The 21,765-nt window shown below is 35.7% G+C and overlaps 1 protein-coding gene across 1 annotated transcript in view; it reads left to right on the top strand.

Annotated features, from left to right (window-relative positions):
• The window catches only part of thsd7aa (thrombospondin, type I, domain containing 7Aa), a 132,835-nt gene extending 111,972 nt beyond the window's left edge, over positions 1–20,863 (top strand). The window contains exons 21-28 of the mRNA XM_067411674.1: positions 3,371–3,516; positions 5,045–5,219; positions 8,603–8,776; positions 8,893–8,988; positions 11,841–11,923; positions 14,474–14,687; positions 15,799–15,886; positions 20,416–20,863. Of these exons, the coding sequence (XP_067267775.1) occupies positions 3,371–3,516; positions 5,045–5,219; positions 8,603–8,776; positions 8,893–8,988; positions 11,841–11,923; positions 14,474–14,687; positions 15,799–15,886; positions 20,416–20,503 (1,064 nt within the window). The 3' untranslated portion in view covers positions 20,504–20,863. The remainder of the gene's footprint in view (positions 1–3,370; positions 3,517–5,044; positions 5,220–8,602; positions 8,777–8,892; positions 8,989–11,840; positions 11,924–14,473; positions 14,688–15,798; positions 15,887–20,415) is intronic.
• The last annotated feature ends 902 nt before the right edge of the window (positions 20,864–21,765 follow it).

Below are 21,765 nucleotides of genomic sequence, written 5' to 3'. Positions count from 1 at the left end.
ATGATGTCCTTGAGTGTAATTCCATCTGCTCTGACGATTGATTAGGGGCCCATTATGTTTGTGTGCTTGGGGCCTAAGAGACCATTCCACTACACATGGTCTTTGAGAGTCAGTGACCAGCAAGAACAAACCATTATATGAAACCTGTGCTGGCTTAGTTCATTGTAGCATCTTTAATCTGTCCCCAGGCTGGAGGATTCCAACAAAGATAAAGAATCAGTAGATGATCTGTAGCCTTTCACAGAAAGAGAGCAGTCCTCACACATATTGATTGAAAATGACTATTTTTATACTGGAATTTACATTTTTGGGAATAATTTGATTTAACCGATTTGACTACATATGTCATATTGTCACTGTCATGCGGAAACCTTAAGAAAAACCTGTAGTCAACAATTTTATCCCTTAAAACTCACCAAAATCACCAAAATTTAAATGTTTCTTGTGAAAAAAAAATCTTCATGCCTTAAAATAGCTTGAATGTAACTCTACACCCTTGCTTCATTTAGTATACGCTGATCAATGAATATGCTAAATAGACCCTAATTAGGAGCTCGGTGTTGCGAATGTTACACAAACCATGTTTCCGTTCACCGGCTCAGTCTGCCTTCTGAAAATCAGCATCCTTATAAACGCTTTGAACAGCTCAGAATATCAGTGGAGAAAGGCATGTAGTTTATCATAATATCGTAATACACATCATAGACCCGCTATATTGCTAAATGTACCCGTTTTTCAAATCAACAGAAAAAAATACTGGGATAACCTGGCTTCTCTTGAGACTCCCTTGCTTCAAAGTGGTCATAGTTAATGATATGCTAAAGCCTGCCGGCACGTTGACGTGATTGGTTACAAGGTAGTTTGTGACGTAAGAAACACCAACAATTTCAAACCACGTTTCTGAGACTTTTTTCACAGCAGTTTTAAGGAGAAAATACAGAAAGCCGCCTTTCAGACAGCATGTGATTGCAAATTCAGTTGTCTTGAATGGTCAAGTAAAAATGCACGTCCTGGCAAGTATCCATGAAAAAACAATCGGTTATCTCTTAACAGTTGAGAAAGAAATAGGATGTGTTCCAATTTATTGGATCCATGCAGCTCTTAAAGTGACAGCAGCCTAATAACCATGTTGCTGTTTGTGTGATTAATGTTAATCAAACAAAAAAAGAAAAGAAAAGAGAAAATCACCCACTGCTTGACTGGATAACTTTCATATATTTATTATCAGTATTTACTATATCAGTGTATAGTTAATTTATAGAGTGAAGACTATTCTGTTTTTTATACATTTGATTATGTAATTTCTCACTTGAATGCTATTGTTAAATGTACCTACCAGAAAAATGTAAAGCACTGTGTATTATATTTGTATCTTTCTTATATTGTATTTGTCATATTGTTTTTAATTTGCATCTTTGCTTATTTTAAATAAGATCAAATTAAATAACCACATTATGATATAAAATTACATTTAAATAATATTAATAAATAAGATTTGGTCACTTTGTTATTATTGGACTTAATGGTCTTTTTTCACACCACATGACTTTGATTTGATAGCCATTTTTACATTTATGTTAACTTTATTTTTTGTTTGTTTATGCTCCAAGATGTATTTTTTATATATTATATTAATATTAATAAAAATTTTTTCACATAATAATATATTATGACAAACTACTTTGTCCAAAATGGATTAACATTAATTTTAATTCAGAAATCAACATAGAAGAGGCATATTCCAGTCTTTATATGAAGGAATTGTTGTTTTTTATGTATTTTTTTTTTATGTATGCTGGACATTAATATTCCTGGTGAATATTGACACATGAAATCAGGCATGAATTTATGTATTTGTTTTTGTCAGTAAAGGTAAATTAAAGTGTCAAGTGCGACATACATTATCTAACAGTAGTTCAAAGCAAATTAAAACTCAGTTGTGAGTGGAGCCATGAGCTAAAGAGCTTGCACTGACTGTCCTGTGACTCACTGCTTAATGCTGTTTGCCCTAAACCTGGCGTCTCGGCCACCAGTGGAGTCAGGAAGAGATGAAAAGCGTCAGAGAGAGAACTGAGAAAATGAGCGATCCCTACAGCTAAAAACTCTCACAAAGGCACACAAGCACTTGTGTATGTATGGTTTTCCCAACTGAACCCAACATATAAAAAGAGGATGCAAGGCACTGAGAGTTGATTTGGTTTGTGGCTGCTGGAAAGAGGATTCTCCGCAGGGATGATCCATCACGGAAAGCTGTGGTGAAGATGAATTGCATCTGGTACAACTAGCTTCAGGGCAGAGTGTCAGCCGGGGACTGGGCTGTGATCATGTTTAACATTACGAAGTGCCTAGCCATGCCCTTCGAGGTTGTGTACATCCAGCATTTTTCAAGATAAAACTAACTGCAAAGAAGTTAGTATTAGACACAGTCTTACCCAACCTCAGCCCAGAGTCACTTCTGCTAGGCCTGATGACCTTTTAGCACCACTTTTGGTGCTAAAAAGAAAATCTTACCAACCTCAAATCCCATTCACGAAGAATGATGATTATGGGTTAGGATTAGATCAATGGTCAACAGTCTTTATTTAGGGTTTAGAAGTGGTATCATACTGCTTCTTTTGCTCTATAAAATCATGTTTTTAGAAAAATAAAATACATCAATATCTTTAAGTGCATGATAGGATCATCTAGTAATTTCAATAATACACATTTGAATTTTGCTATTAAGTTGTGTTACCACCTGCCATGCAAAATAATGGCTCTTGTGAAATAAGGGTGTGGTGTTTTATCGCAAGCGTTCCCTGAGTGCCACTCTTAAACAGCAGGATGCATTCTGTCTGAAAGAGTCTACACTCTATTTCTCTCCATCCCTCTCTTCAGCCCTCTGGAATCGATTTTAAAAAATCAAGAGAGGAAGAGATGAATATTCAGAGTGGTTTCAGGGCCTGGAATTAGGCTTGAAAAATGCCTGGCAGATTAAGTTATACACAGTAGGGAAGGAACATTACTACACAGAAAAAAGTCTTTCAGGTCACATATCATTTTTGGCTTTCCATTGGAGAGGGATTGAGTTACCTGAGATTAGTGTGTGTAACATAAGATGATTCACTTACAGTAAAAGCCTTTATTTCATACGAGGAGTCACTTTCTTGAGGTTAAAGCACAAGATGAATATGATCTTGGTCAGCAAGCATCAGGAAAACTAGGGCGTTGTACTTCTAGTGTGAGAGTGAATTTGAAATAACATTTGTCAAGTCTTCAAAAAATAAAAAGTGTTATGTTTTAACCACAACATAACTCTAGCACTAAGGGTTTTGACAATATTGCAATACAGCATCTAAAATATCTGTCTTTTCTTCAATGTATCTTGTAGGAAAGCTCTGGAGGAGTAGAACTGTGATCCAGGCCTCTCAGGGAGATGGACGGCCATGTTCCTCACAGCTGGAACAGTGGAAGCCCTGTCCTGTTAAACCCTGCTACAGCTGGAGGTACAGTGCCTGGTCTCCATGCAAATCTGAGGTGAGTTTTCGCAAGATTCGCACAGTTTTCCATATTCAATTTGGACAAATAGCTCAATTAAATCTATTATAAATTACAAAAATACATTACAACATTGTGTTGCACATTATAAAAAGTACTTATGCAACTATTTATAATGTATTTTTTTGTGGAATGCAATACATTAAGTAACTATTGCATTACTCAGGCAAGATGTTGATCCTTGACTATATGTAACTGTATATAACTATATATGTAGTTTGCATGAGTTTCTGACTTTCTTAATGTAGCATAAATTTCTCAATGTAGCATAATATATCATAGACATAAATTATTTAAAGGGAAAAAACTGTGTGTGTATATATATATATATATATATATATATATATATATATATATATATATATATATATATATATATATATATATAAACCATTCAAACGTTTGAGGCCAATAAGTTTTACAATAGTAATGTTACAAGAGATTTCTATTTCAAATAAATGCTGTTCTTTTGAACTTTATATTCATCAAAGAAACCTGAAAAATGTATATTGGTTTCCACAAAAATATTAAGCAGTGCATCTGTTTTCAACATTTATAATAATAATAATAATAATAATAATTGTTACCTGAGCATAAAATAAGCATATTATAATGATTTCTGAAGGATCATGTGACACTGAAGACTGGAATAATGGAAAATTCAGCTTTGCCATCAAAGGAATAAATTGTCTTGAAATAAATGGAAAATGAATGCACATTATTTATTTGAAAAAGCATCTCAAATATTACATTTGCAAAGTAATGCGTAGCAAATTAACCTGATTGTGTAAAACATATGCACATTACCCATAGCGTGCAATGCAATGATAATGCAATCATTTCATTATGCAAGGTTTCATTTTACTTCCCTATAGCAAACCACCAGCATTTCATGTTATCTGCATCAGTGTTAAGGTATATGTAGAATTTCCCCCAATCCTCTCCTGCTTTGCCCTTTCCACAGCATTTCTGTTGTCGTCTTCCTCCTGTCATCAGTCTGGCTTTCAGGGCCCAACAGGGGGTTTAATTAAAGACAACAGACAGAAGACACAGCCTCTCTCTCCTGTCTTTTTCCCTGTCTCGCTCTCTCTTTCTCCTTCCCCCCTCATACCTCATGCTCCCGTCACAGTGCAGGCTGTGAGAGAATATTGACTCTGGCCTTTGTTCTCGGGCTGCCTGTCTCTAAAGTGTCTTCTGACAGCCCTCAGCAGTCTCCAGCAGCATTGCTTCACTTGTGCCTCATGTTTTTAGAGATTTTCGGCAGCTATGAAAAAATAATGCCGGTAGCTGACAGTGCGAAACACGAGGACTGGGAAACAATGCTGGGATTTCTTATTGCCTTATTTTGTATCATCATGAGAAGTTTTGCTCTTTCCAGTTCTAGAGCTCCAAAGAAGCTGCATTTATGTGTAGAGTCCTAAACTCCTTTAGGACTACAAAAAGTTATTTTTCACCACAGCTGGTGTCCAATTGTAGTTGTTAATGTAAAAGCTCTGTGTTTTCTTAGGGTGCACGTTGTGGAGAGGGTCTGCGCTTTAGGAACGTGTCCTGCTTTGTGTCTGATGGCTCGGGGAAGGATCCAGGCAGTATGGTGGATGAGGAAATGTGTGGAGACCTGGAGCAGACAGTGGATGGAGACAAACAGATCATCCTGCAGGAGTTCTGCACAGTGCCTTGTCCAGGTAACAACTAATGCCACAACTCTGCCGACATGCTGCTGATTCAAGCATTGAAATTGAATTGCCACACTGATGTGAATCTTGGGGTCAGCAACTAATTAACTGACAAAAATATATAAAAATTAAAAACTTTTACCTCAATTTACATAGTTTAAGCATTACAAATTAAGGGTAGGTGTTTTCAAAATGAGGTTAATGGACCACAAAGGGATGCTTAGGGGTCCATTGAAATTTATTTTATTTTATTTTATTCTTTTTTAATTACATCATTTTAATATTTGTTATAATATACTGTTCAAAGTATATATTTTTTAAAGAAATAATTTAATACTTTTATTCAGCAAGGATACATTGACATTTATATTTATAATTTCACAAAATTATAAATATACTACTAATAAAATAAATTATTTTATTTTTTTACATTAATAACATCATTTTAATATTTGTTATAATATACTGTTCAAAGTATATATTTTTTAAAGAAATAATTTAATACTTTTATTCAGCAAGGATACATTGACATTTATACAGTATTTATAATTTCACAAAATATTTCTATTTCAAATAAATGCTGTTTTTTAACTTTCTATTCATAAAAGAACAATGCACATACTTGCACATTCAAAAATTGGAAGCAAAGATTTCTGTTCAGACAGTATTTTGAAAGCCTTTCGTTTCACCAAGCGAGATTGAGTGACAGATAGTAAGACAACATTTTGACATGTCCTTTGTGGCAGAAGTAGAGGGCCGTGATTGTATGGAGCCCCTAAAGGCACATGGTGATGGAAAAAAATATGAGAAATAATATATATTTCAATGCTTTTGCATTCCCTCGCAAAACTTTTCTGTTCTTTGTGAGGGAAGGCTAAGTTTCTCAGGGCATCGCCAATTATTTGGGAGAGAACGCAAAAGCATTGATTGATATATGATTTTTCCTCCCATCTCATATTTTTTCCTTAACCATGTCTCTTTAGGGGCTCCGTATGATTGAGATTTGTACAGTGGGGCAGTGACAGTAACATCACACCAGCGTGTCAGTGCAGATTTGTGTTGTGTTAGGGTAAGTTACATGAAGCTTTGCTCTCACTGTAGTTGTGAGTTTTACTTCCTCTAGAAAGTCGCACAGTCCTTCACCCGCTCTGACCTTTGACCTCATCATTCTTCGTTCTTGAAGCGTAGCTCCCTGGCACACATCCCGTCTCGCCCTCATCTATAAAACTCCAGCTGTGACCTACTGCTGTGTTTTCCTGCTGTTTTTCCTATTCCGATCTCTCTCCTCCTTCTCTCTTTGCACACAAATGTTTGTTGATGATGCCTCGCTTCACATGTGAATATTCATCCCGCTGTTGTGTAACTTCATCAGCTATTCACACACATTCTAGAGTGTACTCTGTGAACTCAGGTGTCACATCTGCCTCTGGCTTTCCGCTATGCACGTGCTCTGATAATCACGATCTTAGGATTAGGGCTTCATGGAAGGACAACAGTGTGAATAATTAATACTCCGGGAAAAATTCACAAATCAGCATTGCTATTACAACAGGACAGACTGACCTACTTCTGTTGAAAAATACCCTGAGATCACTCACACACACAAAAGTTGAGTTGAAAGTGGAGTGTAGGTATATTATCTTAATATCCTTGACAAAGAAAAAGAAAGCCCACAAGCAGAATTTGTTAGTTTTAGACCCAGTAGGTTGAAAATGCGAAAACTTTTTCGTTCTTTAGGGCTTTAGATTGAAATCTCTTAATGAATCACTAGGCCCACACAGAATCTGTGCCTGCGGAGCTCCTAAGAAATCCTTATGGACTTCTGTAGATTTGAAATGCTTGTTTTTGCAAAGTTTGTTTGTTTATTAAATATTTTGGTCAATTTGATTATCCCTTTAGCTACCAATAATACTGTAGAACTCTCAGCACCATTTAAATACTTTTTCAGCAAAATGCATGCTTACAGCTGTCACAAAAAGGGGTCCTTTTTTAACTTTCTTTAGTGTCTAATGTTACTGTTTGAGCAGGAAAAAGGTCTGCAAAGTTACAAAGCACAAAGTCACTCCAAAGGGAGTTATTCTCTAGATCAATGCGCACTGCCTCCATTGTAGTCTTGAGCTTTGTTCTGGGAACAAACACGTCACCATATTCTTCATTTAAATAATTCCCACCCAATTCATATGCACAATAAAAGGAGCGAGGCCTGGTTGAGTTGCCACTAACGATTATTTTGGTAAACGATCGATTATTTTGATGAATAATGGAGTAATCTGATTTTTTGTGAATAAAAATAAAAAATGCATTATGTATTATAACAAATGCCTGCAGATGGCACCAACGGCCTAGTGATTGTTGTTTCTATGCAGCAGATCAAATCCTTAATATTGGCCAAATGTTTAATTAATCTTTAAAATTTTTGCCACTTCTTTACGATGTAAATGCTACGGCCACTGTATATGTGGACATCAAACATGCAAACTCAGAGCGAGGGTTTAAACTTTTATTTTGAATTCACGATGAACAGTTAGCATTTAGAAACGTATGTATTCTCCTGTGTTTGCTTAGGTTTATAAGCGGTTTACATTACAAATCTGATGAAATGCCGCACATTGCGTTCCTAGATGAATGTTATAATAAATGGATATAAATGGAGTTTGTTAACCGAGCTGCTGAGATACACTCCACATAACGCTTTGTATGAAACACAAAGCACTTCAGACATTATTTATTTAATTGAATCGCAGCCTTTGTGATTTCACAATAGAACTATGCTGTATTATCATTTTAAATAGTTTTAGTACATTGTGCGGCTTTAATAATGCAGTTCATGGATTCTTGTCCATGGAATGCACCACTTATGGTATTTTGCCGGTTATTCGACACGGGCAAATTGCAATCGAGGATTTTTAAAAACCGAGTGCTCGAATTGAATCGAGGAATCGTGACAGTCCTAGTTGCCTTACAGACGGTAAGGGGTGTGGCATTTCCGAAACATGCTTGAAGTGATTAACCAATCACAAAACACTGGTCCAGCTGACCAATCAGAGCACACTGGACCACTTGGAAGGAAGGCTTCATAGAGACAGGAACTAAAAGGAGCCTTCCTGACAGACTGGGAAGAGAGGTGCTGCAACAATGTAAAATATGTATTTAAAATAAGGTGTTTTTGAACATTCAAGCATGAAAACCTATTCTTGTAGACCCCAAAAACAAAAATCAGGACATTGAAAAAGGGCATAATAGGTCCCCTTTAAATTTTTAATTATCTGTTTTATTTTAAATTTTGCAAAAAATTAAAAATGACAAACCATGCTTAAATCTATCAAAGAAATTAGGGCAGTAATATCAGTCACCCAGTAAATTTCTAACAGAGATGTTGATGTATTGTCCAGGTGAGTGTTACCTGACAGACTGGACTGTGTGGAGCCCATGTCAGCTGAGCTGTATCAGCGGGGATGATCTGGGCTTCGGGTCAGTGCAGGTGCGTTCTCGTGCCGTTCTAGCTCAGGAACCCGAGAACCTTCTTCAGTGCCCAGAACAGGAATGGGAAGCCAGACCATGTACAGGTGAGTCAAAATCAATGCTTTTAGGGCAATGCAGTTAGATGCCCTTAAGATACCTACATAATGTTTCATTATTTTTGTCCCTGTGTCACTGTTAATACTGTTTTATGTATTTAAAGATGGCCAATGTTATGAGTACAAATGGATGACCGGTGCATGGAAAGGCTCATCTCGTCAAGTCTGGTGCCAGCGCTCCGATGGATTAAACGTCACAGGTTTGTGTTTGAAATTAATTAATTAATTGAAAAAAGAGGTGCAGCCCCAGGTGCACAAATTGTAGAGGCAGAGATAAACCACCCTGTATCTGCTTTTGATATTTAGAGAAAAAAAAAATGAAACCGTCACTATGACAGATGCGTCAATATTCTTTTCCCAGAGAGTGTTTGATGACAGACTGGGGTTTGAGATAAAGTTGACATCTTGTGCTGTCATTTCCTTTCACAAAGGCTGAAGTGTACGATGTCTCCTCTTATACAGCTGTATATACTTTATGGAAATATGCTTTTAATCCATGACAATGTGACGCCCAAATATAATCCCATTCACCATCATGCCAGCTGTCATCCCAGGTTAATGTGTCTGTGTGTGTATTTCTCCGTCTCTCTCTGTGTTTTGGTGCAGGCGTGGAAATACATGAGAACAGAAGTATGTCCCTCACACTCTGCTGAAGAACATTATAAATGCATTTAAATATGCGAGCTCATTTCTGCTGAGCTTTGTAATGCCATATTTATGCCAAATAGAGGCTTGGATTCAATCCCTACGATTTTCAAATGTTTATTTGTCCTCTGTGTCGAGCCGCCCAAACTGACCTCATTCCAGATGGCACAAATGAGTCTGGTCACTTTTGATTGGCAGAACAGGGCAGCAGAACTTCTAAGGCTGTAACCAATCCCTCTACACCAACCAGGTCCCTGTTTATGCATATTCATGAGTTATATTAAGGTGTGCAGCGGTATGAATATTCATACAAGCTGCTAATTGGTAAACATGTTTCTGCAGATGCTTACAGTTTATTCTGCACCTTTAAAAAGGAGATCTTTTAACACGCCAGTAGCTTTATCTTATTGCTAATGGTTACATTTTACACTGAGAAAGACAAAAACACCCGTTAAATTCTTTAAAATGTATTGCCAGTTTTACAAGCATCACCTTGTAACCAGCTTTCTGATTTACACCAAATGACACATCTAGTGCTGGCTGAGGCCTTAACAATTGTCATTGTATCTGGCAGCAGCAGTAAAGGATGGTTCCGGAATTAGGGAGCAGTTCTATTTCACTGCTCTCATTGTTGATTGGATGTATTGATTCATCCAAGCTTAGAGAAAATAACACCCCTGCACTGGCCGCCGGCTGCCCATTTCAGTGCTTTTATAGATCCAGTGGATTCCCACAGGCTGTGATTTGTAGAGAGGTGAGCGAAAGGATGTTGAGATCGTACACATAGGCGACTCAAGAAGAGGAGTATTTTTAATTGTGTTGGCTGATAGAAAAATGGCCCAGAATGCCATAGACTTGCACTGACGAAGTAGCCCAAGCATGAATATCTAGGGACCAGAATATAATAGAGACTGAGAATGGGCTCTGAGAATGGTAACCCCTCAGAACACCTTAGCAACCACCGAGAACATCCTAATAATGCCCTAGGAAACACCACTGGGTCTAGGGGCCGCAGAGTTGCACTTATGGGCCTGTAAAAAGGTTTGGAGAAAAAAAGATCAAAAATGTAAAATAATTAAATGTTTAATTTAATGAAAACAAATATATTAATTATTATATAACAATATATAACAATGAATATCATATAATAATAGTAATTCTGCTTTAAATCTCATAATTATTTCTATGGACAGCCAAAGTTTTGTTTTTCTTTTGTTTATACACCTAATTATGGAAGCTCATTTCTGCCACATAAGAAAAAAATCACACATTTTGTAAATCATAATCATGACATAAGTCACAATTATGAGATAAAAAGTCAAACTTATAAGATGCTGTGTCAATGAGATAAAATGTTGACATTATGTAAGTCAATTAGGAGGTTAAATGTTGAATTTGACATACAAAGTCAAAATTATGAGATAAAAAGTCATAATCTTGACATAGGAAGTAAACATTATGATAAAAACATTTTTTTTTTCTTGTGTGGCGGAAAGAGGTTTCCATATCTAACAGTACTAACGTTTTGTTTTTGTTTTTTAATAAGTATCAACTTAAAAGAAAAAAAATATATATTTTATGTATGCATGCACATTTATTATATTTTTCACACTGTAGATTGGATATTTAGGAAGAGGTCCCTCAGAAAGGGGAAGCATGTTTTATTGTCCTGCTTTTAATGCAAGTAGACAACATTTTTAATGTACCGTAGTAAGCTCACTTAAGGACTTTAGTAAGATTTTACAAGAAAAATATATTTTTTTTCATATGTAAATATGAAACATCTTGTATAATCTTAACTGCTGTATTTTTCTTTTTGTTTGTTATTTGTATTGTATTTATGCAACTCTTGTGTATTTTGTAACTCAGTTCTTGCCATCAAAATATGGCATTAAAAATACTAATACTACCCTTAGGAAAGGGAATCATCATATTTGGGGTTCTGTGGCATGAAAAAGTTTGATTTTCCCAAATACTGGGAAGGTTGTTGACATTGAGATTTGCACAGCCAAGCACCACTCACATTTTTTTCCAGAAAATATAAAAATCTAGTTGAGTTTTAATTACTGCCTCGTGCTTATCAGTTAGCACATCAGTAATATCATAACACGAGAGGTTTTAAGCACGGATTAAATTGGAGTGAAGCGTGCTTGGCAGTGTTTTGCATTTCCAGAGAGAGAGATAAAAAAAGAGGATGAATGTGGGAGAGCAACAGAATGGAGAGTCTTTGATGCCTCCTGCCTTCAGGACAATACACTGGCTGAAAATGGGCATGTGCTTTGTGTGTGTGTGTGTGTGTGTGTGTGTGTGTGTGTGTGTGTGTGTGTGTGTGTGTGTGTGTGTGTGTGTGTGTGTGTGTGTTTGTCAATGTCATTAAACAATAAAACTTGGAACTCTTTCCCTGCAGGTGGATGCCCATTGACAAGCGAGCCGGTGTCTGACAGGTCATGTGATCCAGCCTGCGACAAACCTCGCTCATACTGCACTGAGGTTAGTATGTGTGCATGTTTATGTCTGCTAAGGTGTGATGCTGGGATGCCGGCAGACTGCAAACAGGCTTGCATGGATATTCAATACAGCAGGATTAGACTTCCTCCAGAAGAGAGAGTTAGTCCTGGAATGTATAATGGGAAATGCTGAAACATGAGAACCAAATGCACTGGAAGATTTCCTATCCGCTTATCAACAGATACCATCTTAATAACCTTAGATGGAAACTATTAAACTCACTTTACTGTTCAGTCTTTTGCTGATAAAAATAATAGTGTTAGCCCTTTGCATGGACTTTATCAAGCACTGTGACCAATGTCAGATGGTATTAGAAGCAGTCACACTTATATCAATGCAGGCCAAATAAAATACCTTAGGGGAAGATAAGGCACTATCAGTTGAAAGCTTGATATTATTCTGGATGGCAGCAATGTTTTGCAGTAGTTGGTGTTTTTGAATGTTTTTATGCTTGCTTATGCCTTTGATTTGACTGTAAGATCCTCTAAATACGTTATCGATGTGTTTATGGACATATACAGTTGGGGAGAGTGTGGTAAGATGTGGCCATTTATTTTATTTTTTATATTTCAATATTTTATTTTATAATCTTTTTTGCAACTTTCTTAATAGTTTTCTTTAATTTAGTTAAAATGTCTTACTCCTTTAGATCATACTGTAATTACCAAACATTTTTATCAAAACAGTTAATTAATAGAACTAGTACTAGAATAATTAATAGAACAAACTAGTTTCAGTTAAAAAAAACTTATTTTATTTTATTATAATAAAATAATAATCTCCTTTCCACAAGAAAACATTCAAATTAGTGGTGTCAAATTAATTGCGATTAATCGCATCTAACATAAAAGTTATAAATATACAGTGTGTGTGTGTATATATATATATATATATATATATATATATATATATCGATTATTGATATATACTAATAAATCGATTAAGCACATCTAACATAAAAGTTTGAATATTTGAATATTCTCTTTTGCAGTTTTCTAAATAGTTTTCTTTAATTTCCTACTCTTCTAAGTAAGTGTCATATTGCAACTTCTAAACGTCATTAATAAAACAGTTTAAATTAGGAAATATCAATAAATACAAACATATAACTAGTCTACTGAACCAATCACACAAAGGCTTGTTCACGTAAATCTATAGTTGTCTCCCAAATGACAAACTATACATTAGTGTCATTCTAATTATTTAGTCATTCAGCATCAGTCTGACAGCAAAATATATGTAGTTGCCTTGAAACAGAATGGCTTAATTTACTTTATTTTATATTCAACTTGTTCCCTTAAAGATAATCCGAGATGCAAACATTCATTGTGAGCTACCACATTTGTCCTCCAGCATGCGATTTTCCCCATTGCATCTGAACTACATGTTGTGTGAATTTGATGATTGCGAGTGTATCTAGACCGTGTCTCCCGCTGTGAAGTGAATCCCTGTATTGTGGGTAGAATCTGACTGTATTCATATCAGATTCTTCTGCTACATCTGGACCTGCTCTCTTTTTTGCCCGTCTTTAGAGAGGCAAATGCCCCGGTGCATTCCGTGATCGCACCGATCCGAAGGGGTTGTGTTTGCGTGTGGGCCGTTTATCCTCCCAAGATTGCAGTGGGAATAAGAGACCCCCTGCAGACCACAGGAACCTGGGGGTTTCTCCACATATTTGCTCACAAGCACTCAGGCCTGCAGAACAATGATGCTCGTGGAGACCCAAATGTCTTGTCAGTGGAAGAACACGTGCTGGGATGTATCTTGTCAACACCCACGCTCGAACATGCACTCGCAGCTATGGAGAACCTTCAGGATTCACACAGTCATGATGTTTTTCAGAACAAGGAAAGCACTAAAATAGCACAAAGAGCAAGAACAGTATCTTTGAAATCACAGCTAGATGCCGCAGAAATATTTTTAGCAGCTGTTTGAGAGAGCTGTTAGCTGAAGTAAGAACAACGTGACACTGATACAGAGGAAGCCAAGTGATGGTCGCAGGAGATGGAAAGTGAATTCAATTAGCGGCAGTTTTGAAGCCGGGGGGATGCCGCAAATAGAAAGCCGTCTGTGTTTTTAGAAACGGATATGAAAGATTTTCTGGTCCCATTTTATTTGGTCTCACATAGCCAGACTTTAAATTGACAGCATCAAGTCTGGTCCACATCGCAGCTTATTTTAAAGAAACTATTTTTTTAAAGAAACTATTATTTTACTAGAAACGTGCTTCAGGTAAAAAGAAATGTTGAAATATTTTAATTATCAATAGACAGAGCAGTTTAGTGCCATTGCAACCTTGCATAAAAAGATTACTGATTACTATGATGGCAAATATGAATTTTTAGCATCATTACTCCAGTCTTAAGTGGCACATGATCCTTTAAAAATCTTTTAATATGCTGATTCGGTGCTCTTTCTGACGCAAAACTTTTGAACAATGCTTGTTTTCCATTGTTTAATAGTGTATGCTGCTTGTCTGATGTAAACGTACCAGATCCATGTGTGTAACTGGTGCAATGTCTCCCCCTGCAGGCTGGTATCTGCGGCTGTGAGGAGGGTTACACTGAGGTGATGACGTCTGATGGAGTGTTGGACCAGTGCACGGTCATACCAGTGCTTGAGATCCCTACCGCAGGAGACAGTAAGGCTGACGTGAAGACGATCAGAGCGCTCAACCCCACTCAGCCCACCTCCAACCTGCCAGGTCGCTCCGGACGCACCTGGTTCTTGCAGCCCTTCGGTCCTGGTGAGTTTGTGGAGAACAAAGCTCTGAATGGCAAATGTGCAAATGACTAGCTTCGAAACATGCTCACAATCATTTATAGTATATTAAAAAATAAAGACTAATATTTTCACACTAACTATCTTTACTAGCTTTGCTAGTAAATATTTTTTTTAAAAACATTCTGTGGCCACAAAAAGTATTTGGATATCACAATTGTCTCATCTTAAAATGTATGGGTTTATTTGCAGCATATACAATAGCACAAAAATATGGAATATGTCCATCCAAACTACACCTTGTGGCCCATAGATTTAAAGTTAATTGAAAAATGATGCATGATTTGTTTGCATACACCACTTAGTTTGGTATTTTTGTATCTATGCAGTGAAATTCAGATTTAATTAAAGGGGTTCTATGCTTTTTTTACATTTTCAACTTTCTTTAGTGTGTGATGTTGCTGTTTAATGAAAAAGTTCTGCAAAGTTACAAAGCACAAAGTCACTCCAAAGGGAGTTATTCTCTATAACAGTGCACACTCTTTCTGAACTCCCTGAAACACCTCAATTGTAGTCTTGATTATCTTCAGGGAATGAAAACATCACAATATTCCTCATTTAAATAATTCCCAACACAAGGCATACACAAAAAAAGGCTGAGGCTTGGTTCAGTTGCATTAGTAGTGTGTTAAAACTTGCAGTTATTGTAAGGCGTGACATTTCCAAAATGCACTCAAAGCTGTTGACCAATCACAACACATTGATCCAGCCGACCAATCAGAACACATTGCACTTTTTTAGAAGGAGTGGTTTCATAGAGGCAGGAACAGAGCATTACTGACAGACTAGGAAGAGAGGTGCTGCAACAATATAAAATATGTGAAAAATAAGGTGTATTTTTTTTTTTTTACATTCACGCATGAAAACCTATTCTAGTAGACCCCCCAAAAAAGGACATAATAGGTCCTCTTTAAGTGTATCTTAAGTGTCCAAATACTTCTTGAGGCCACAATAACATACGAAGGTCCAACAAAAGGAAAGGTGTTCCCAGTATGCACCATTTTTGTCTGTTGTCTTGGTTATAAGCAGTTGAGATGCAGCTGTATCCTTGTGTTGATGTGTGTGTATCTGCACAGATGGCAAACTGAAGACCTGGGTGTATGGTGTGGCAGCTGGAGCTTTTGTACTGCTAGTGTTCATTGTCTCCATGACTTATTTAGCCTGGTAAGAACTATTTTTATAACAACAAACTAGACATTTTGTTCCTTTCATAAATCATCTGCTTTATTCTATTCATCTTTTCATCATTCATTTGTATTAATTTAAGTTATTATGCCCTCCACTGCAAAAATCATTCAAAAAATCATTGTCAAAAATCACCTAATCAATATTTCTGTCTTGTTTTCAACTAAAACATCCATTATGCTTTATAAGCATAAACCTCACTAGGTCTTGTTAGATTTATGTTCTAGACAAGAAAAGTCATCACCCTTGGGGTAAGAGACTTAAATCAAAATATATTTTATACAAGTCAAGTTTGCTTCTTAAATATATACTTATATGTTTTAACTGAAAACGAGACAAAAACACTGATTTTTTTTTTTTTTTTCAATTTAAGTCATTCTTTACCCATTTTTCTCACTTCTTCATTTGTCTCCCTAACCCCTTCATATCTATCAGTTTTTGTATTCTGGCCCGGCGCTCTCCTCCGAGCCCTGACCCTTCTGTTGCCTCTGTGGTTTGGGTCGGACCCAACGACCAAGAGCTGACATATACCTGCCCTGACTGTCAGCACATTGAGACTCAGTTCAACTAGAGCTCTCAGCTCAGTCCCATCCCTCATGGCCTTACCCTGTTGCCAATCATATCCATCACCTTTGCCTTCTCACTGTCACATGTGCCTTTCTGACCAATCACATGGAGCTGTTTGAAGGAGGTGAGCTGGTAGATCAACCGTTAGAAACATATTGTAGATCAGTGTAGTTTAATTTATAGTACACTACTTTTTATGATGCAGACAATATAAAACAAATACATTCCAGCATTCCATGACATATTTAAGAATTTTATTATATATCTGTTTATTTAATTTAGCCTGTTAAATCACTCTGTACTGTACTGTTGTGTCTCAATTAAATTGATCTTGTTTCAAGAATTTTTAGATACTGTAATAATCATTAAGAATATTATATTTGAATTGTACATACAAATCTATAGATGACTAATATATACAAAGAGCTTGTCCATTTGGCCAATATTATAACCAGTTTCTGTACCCACACTGCCCCCTGATGGTCAGGTCTAACATAGCCATCATCATCATCATCATCATCATCATCATCATCATCAATGAAACCTCAAGCATTTCTCACACATTATTAATACATGATGCAAAAAACTTATATATTTCTTGAAGTTCACATATTAATATTGATAGTTTGACCTATTTGCAGAAAATTATTCTGATGCTAATTAATGACTTTTGAGGTAAATTGGTGAGGTTTAGAGGATGTTGTATTCACATGTGTCCCTATCTCTGCGTCATAGTACTCGCTAAGGTAAGTTTGATTTGTAGAGTTTAGTGGGCTGAAACGTGCTGCTGGCTACTTCCCTGTTCCTTCCATCGCTAAAGCATATGCTTCCTGTAAAAATTAGCATGGCAGCTAATTACTGATCATAATAATTAATAATCAAAGCTAATTTGTTTTTAGCATCTGCCTTCATGTCTTATAAGAAATATATCTAGTTCAATATTTAAAACCTGCAAAATAATACATTGCACACTTAAATGTGCAGTGCCGGTGTTGTGCAGAATTTCGAACCCCCTGCCATATTATTACCCCCTCGTATTATAACCTCACCCCTAATCCTAACCCCTCCCCCACAAATACTCCTAAACCTACCAAATCTAGGGGGGTCATAATCTAGCAGGGGGTTGAAATTTGGCACAATTCTTTTTGAGTTATTATGTAAACGATTTCATCACTTGTTAACTATAATTACTGTATATATATAATATACAGTACAGTCCAAAAGTTTGGAACCACTAAGATTTTTAATGTTTTTAAAAGAAGTTTCGTCTGCTCACCAAGGCTACATTTATTTAATTAAAAATACAGTAAAAACAGTTATATTGTGAAATATTATTACAATTTAAAATAACTGTTTTCTATTTGAATATATTTCACAAAGTAATTTATTCCTGTGATGCAAAGCTGAATTTTCTGGATCATTACTCCAGTCTTCTGTGTCACATGATCCTTCAGAAATCATTCTAATATGCTGATTTGCTGCTCAATAAACATTTAATGTGTACAATTGTACAAAACATTTGTGTACAATATTTTTTTTTCAGGATTATTTGATGAATAGAAAGTTCAAAAGAACAGTGTTTATCTGAAATCTAATCTTTTGTAACATTATAAATGTCTTTACTGCCACTTTTGATTGATTTCATGCATCCTTGCTGACAAAGTATTAATTTCTTTAATTTCTTTTCAAAAAAATAAAAATAAAAATTCTTACTGACCCCAAACTTTTGAACGGTAGCGTATAATGCTACAGAAGCTTTGTATTTCAGATAAATGCTGTTCTTTTGAACTTTCTATTCATCAAGGAATCCTGAAAAAAAAGTACACAACTGTTTTCAACATTGAAAATAATCATAAATGTTTCTTGAGCAGGAAATCAGCATATTAGAATGATTTCTGAAGGATCATGTGACACTGAAGACTGGAGTAATGATGCTGAAAATTCAGCTTTGCCATCACAGGAATAAATTACTTTGTCAAATATACTTAAATAGTACACAGTTATTTTAAATTGTAATAATATTTCACAATATTACTGTTTTTTACTGTATTTTTAATTAAATAAATGTAGCCTTGGTGGGAATCTTAGTGGTCCCAAACTTTTGGACTGTACTGATATATATATATATATATATATATATATATATATATATATATATATATATATATATATATATATATATATATATATATATATATATATATATACAGGGCTGGGTAGGTTACTTTTAAAATGTATTTCACTACAGATTACAAAATACATGCTTTAAAAAGTAATTTGTAACGTATTTTGTTAGATTACCCAAGTTTTGTAACTTAATCTAAATACTTTAGAATACTTTGGAATACTAATAAATATGTAACATTAAAACAAGGCAATTGCGAGTTTTTATCTCACAATTCTGAATTTTTTTCAGAATTATGTGATATAAAGTTGCAGTTGCGAGTTGTAAAGCCAGAATTGTGAGATATAAACTCGCAATATTGAGAAAATTGTGAGAATTTTGAGAAAAAAACTTGTGAGATAAACTCGTAATTTTTCAGAAAAATGTCTGAATTCACAAAAAAGTCATAATTTTGAGATTTAAACTCACAATTGTGAGAAATAAGTCAGAATTGCACATTTTTAATCAAGCAATTCTGACTTTATAACTTGCAATTGTGAGTTTATCTTACAATTTTGAGAAAAAGTCAGAATTGTGAGATGCAAACTCGCATTTGAAAGAAAAAAGTCGCAATTACCTTTTTTACAATTACAAGGGACTCACAAACAACTATCACAAAACATGAAAACAGTCGTGGATCATCCAGTAATGACAGGATAGTTAAGATTCAAGAGTAAATTTTTTAATGAGGCAATTTTTATAAATTCAGTTATTTTGTCTTGTGGAGTGTATGTAAACATCTGTTATGTGAAATAGCTTATTCAGGACAGGACTAAATAAAAATAACAATCAGTTTTTATGATCCCTCTTATTCTGTTAAAATGATTAAAATGTTACATATTCTGCAAGGGGTAAGAAACTTTTAAGCAGAACTACAGCTTATAGGATGCTTTTGCCGTCAGAGTCAGAGGATCACTAATTGCTGTTTACATTAATTGCCTGTCACAGTTTACATTAATGTTTAAATTACGTTAACATTCAAAGTAATCACTTTGGTAATCTAAAATACTTTTCAGATGTAACTGTAATTTGATTACCACCCATTTAAAATGTAAGTAATGAAATACAGTTACTCAAATTTTGTATTTTAAATACGTAACTAAGTTACATGTATTTCATTACTCCCCAACCCTGTGTGTGTGTGTGTATATATATATATATATATATAGTTAGTTGCCAATAAAACATTTCTCATTTTTATTTAGTTTAACTTGATATACTAAAATAACTAAAATTGAAAAATTAAGAAATCTATAGACGTTTAAAAAAAAACTAATAAAATGATGAAAAATTAAAAATGAAAATGGAAAATAACTCATTTACAACTTTTTTAACATATTAATTAAAACTATAATGGTATCTCGATGGTAGTAAAATAACACTGGTGCGGTGTGTAATGTTATAGTGGTATAAGCTACACCAAATTCATCTATTGCATGATAATAAAAGGCCTTTACTAAAGCATGGCAACCAGCAGCAGTGCATGGATGTTTAATAACACAAAATGCCCTCAAAAAAACACAAACGTAAGGCTTTTCAGTGTTGCAAAGTGCTAAAACGCTTGAATAAACAGATGCAATAGATAAAGAGGTCACAGATTTAAAGCAGTGTTATACAGTATAAGATGTTATAGAAGGTCAAAGTCGAATTCTGTGTGTTTTAATCAAATATCTTAATTTAGTAAATATGTGCAGGTAAACAATCTTACTATCTTTTTGCATCTGTTGAAGCAAAAATTACATTGCTTTGTATTAACAGCAATTTTGTTTTTCCACAGCAAAAAGCCAAAGAAGCCCCAGAGAAGACAGATGAACAACAGACTCAAGCCTCTGACTCTGGCTTACGACGGCGACGCTGACATGTAGCCTAACCACGTTCGCTTCGCACTACAGATACTCGCCTCGTTTCACAGTCGGCCATCGGTACAAGCCTCAAACAAGGAGACTCGCGCAAACTCACCGACTGCTTTTTATAAGACGCTAATGGAACCTCAGAGAGAGACTCGATCCGTGTTTATATAATGTTTCTCCCCGCCCCTTTTTTTACGTTCGAGTTTTTTGACTTTATTTCACGAGAGCCTTCACAAACTCTTCAAAAATCTTCTTCAGGAAGTCTGCCTTCACCTCTCTGCCATTGACATCTTTCTGTAACATAGACTTGTCTTTCGGGAGGAAAGTTGCAGGACCCTTATTAAATTGGGAGGATTTTTTTGCTGATAAGCACAAAATATGCCCATCTCCTGTTTAGTAAAGTCACACTTCTTGTCAGCTCCTGCAGTGTGTTAGCGGCCTGAGGCCTTGTCAGTGGCTGTTGGGGACGTGTCATGTTCAGAGAAGCTAAATACACAATTTATCTCGCTAGAAGCATTTTCAGCGCTGAAATGTTCTGCCGGATCCTTCTCTGCATCAATCAAAAGGGTAAAAGACTGCAGCTCACTAGCGCCCCCTATAGAAACACTGGCCTGCCTTTCCCCCTTTCTCTATTCAGGCTCCATTTTGCACTATATTAGTGCAGCATGAACATTTACTTATAGCATTGCCATAGAAAACTGCCTCTCGCAAAACAAGATGATGTACAGTCTTGTGCTAGACACGTTTCTTTAAAAAAAGAGAGCGAGAGAGAACAAAAGTAGCCCTTTTTTCCTTCTGACGGAACTCGCCGATGTTTGTTTATACATACTTGTTTACTGGTTACCTCCTGTTTGTGATGATGGGGCTGTTGAAAAGATTTTTGTGGACTCCACAAACCCCCTCCTGTTGTATGTACATTTGCAATCAGCCGTGTCTTTGCTTTCTTTGCCTGATTGACTCGTGTATGATTCAGTGGTTCTTTTCACCTTAGAGATCCAGGTCGGTGAAGTTTTCCGTGTGTTTCAGTCTTCTCTGATTCCAAGGGCTCTGTGTTCATAATCTGAGCGCTTTTAACAGTTTGATGTTTGATTTATTGATCCTACTGTGTTTGTGTGAACCTATTCTGTTCGCAGTTGATATACCGTGGCTATCTAACACAATAACGGCATGCAGTTTCGTATCAGCTAGATTTGGAAAAACCAATGCTCTGAACAGTTTGGACAACATTTGTTTACCTTTTGATTTGAGGTTGAAAAAAATCTCAGCTCAATAATTAA

Source organism: Chanodichthys erythropterus, chromosome 15 (genome assembly GCF_024489055.1).
Source record: "Chanodichthys erythropterus isolate Z2021 chromosome 15, ASM2448905v1, whole genome shotgun sequence".
In the NCBI taxonomy this organism is placed as follows: domain Eukaryota; kingdom Metazoa; phylum Chordata; class Actinopteri; order Cypriniformes; family Xenocyprididae; genus Chanodichthys; species Chanodichthys erythropterus.
Note: the sequence above shows the minus strand (reverse complement) of the source record. Positions and strands in the feature narration are given on the sequence as shown.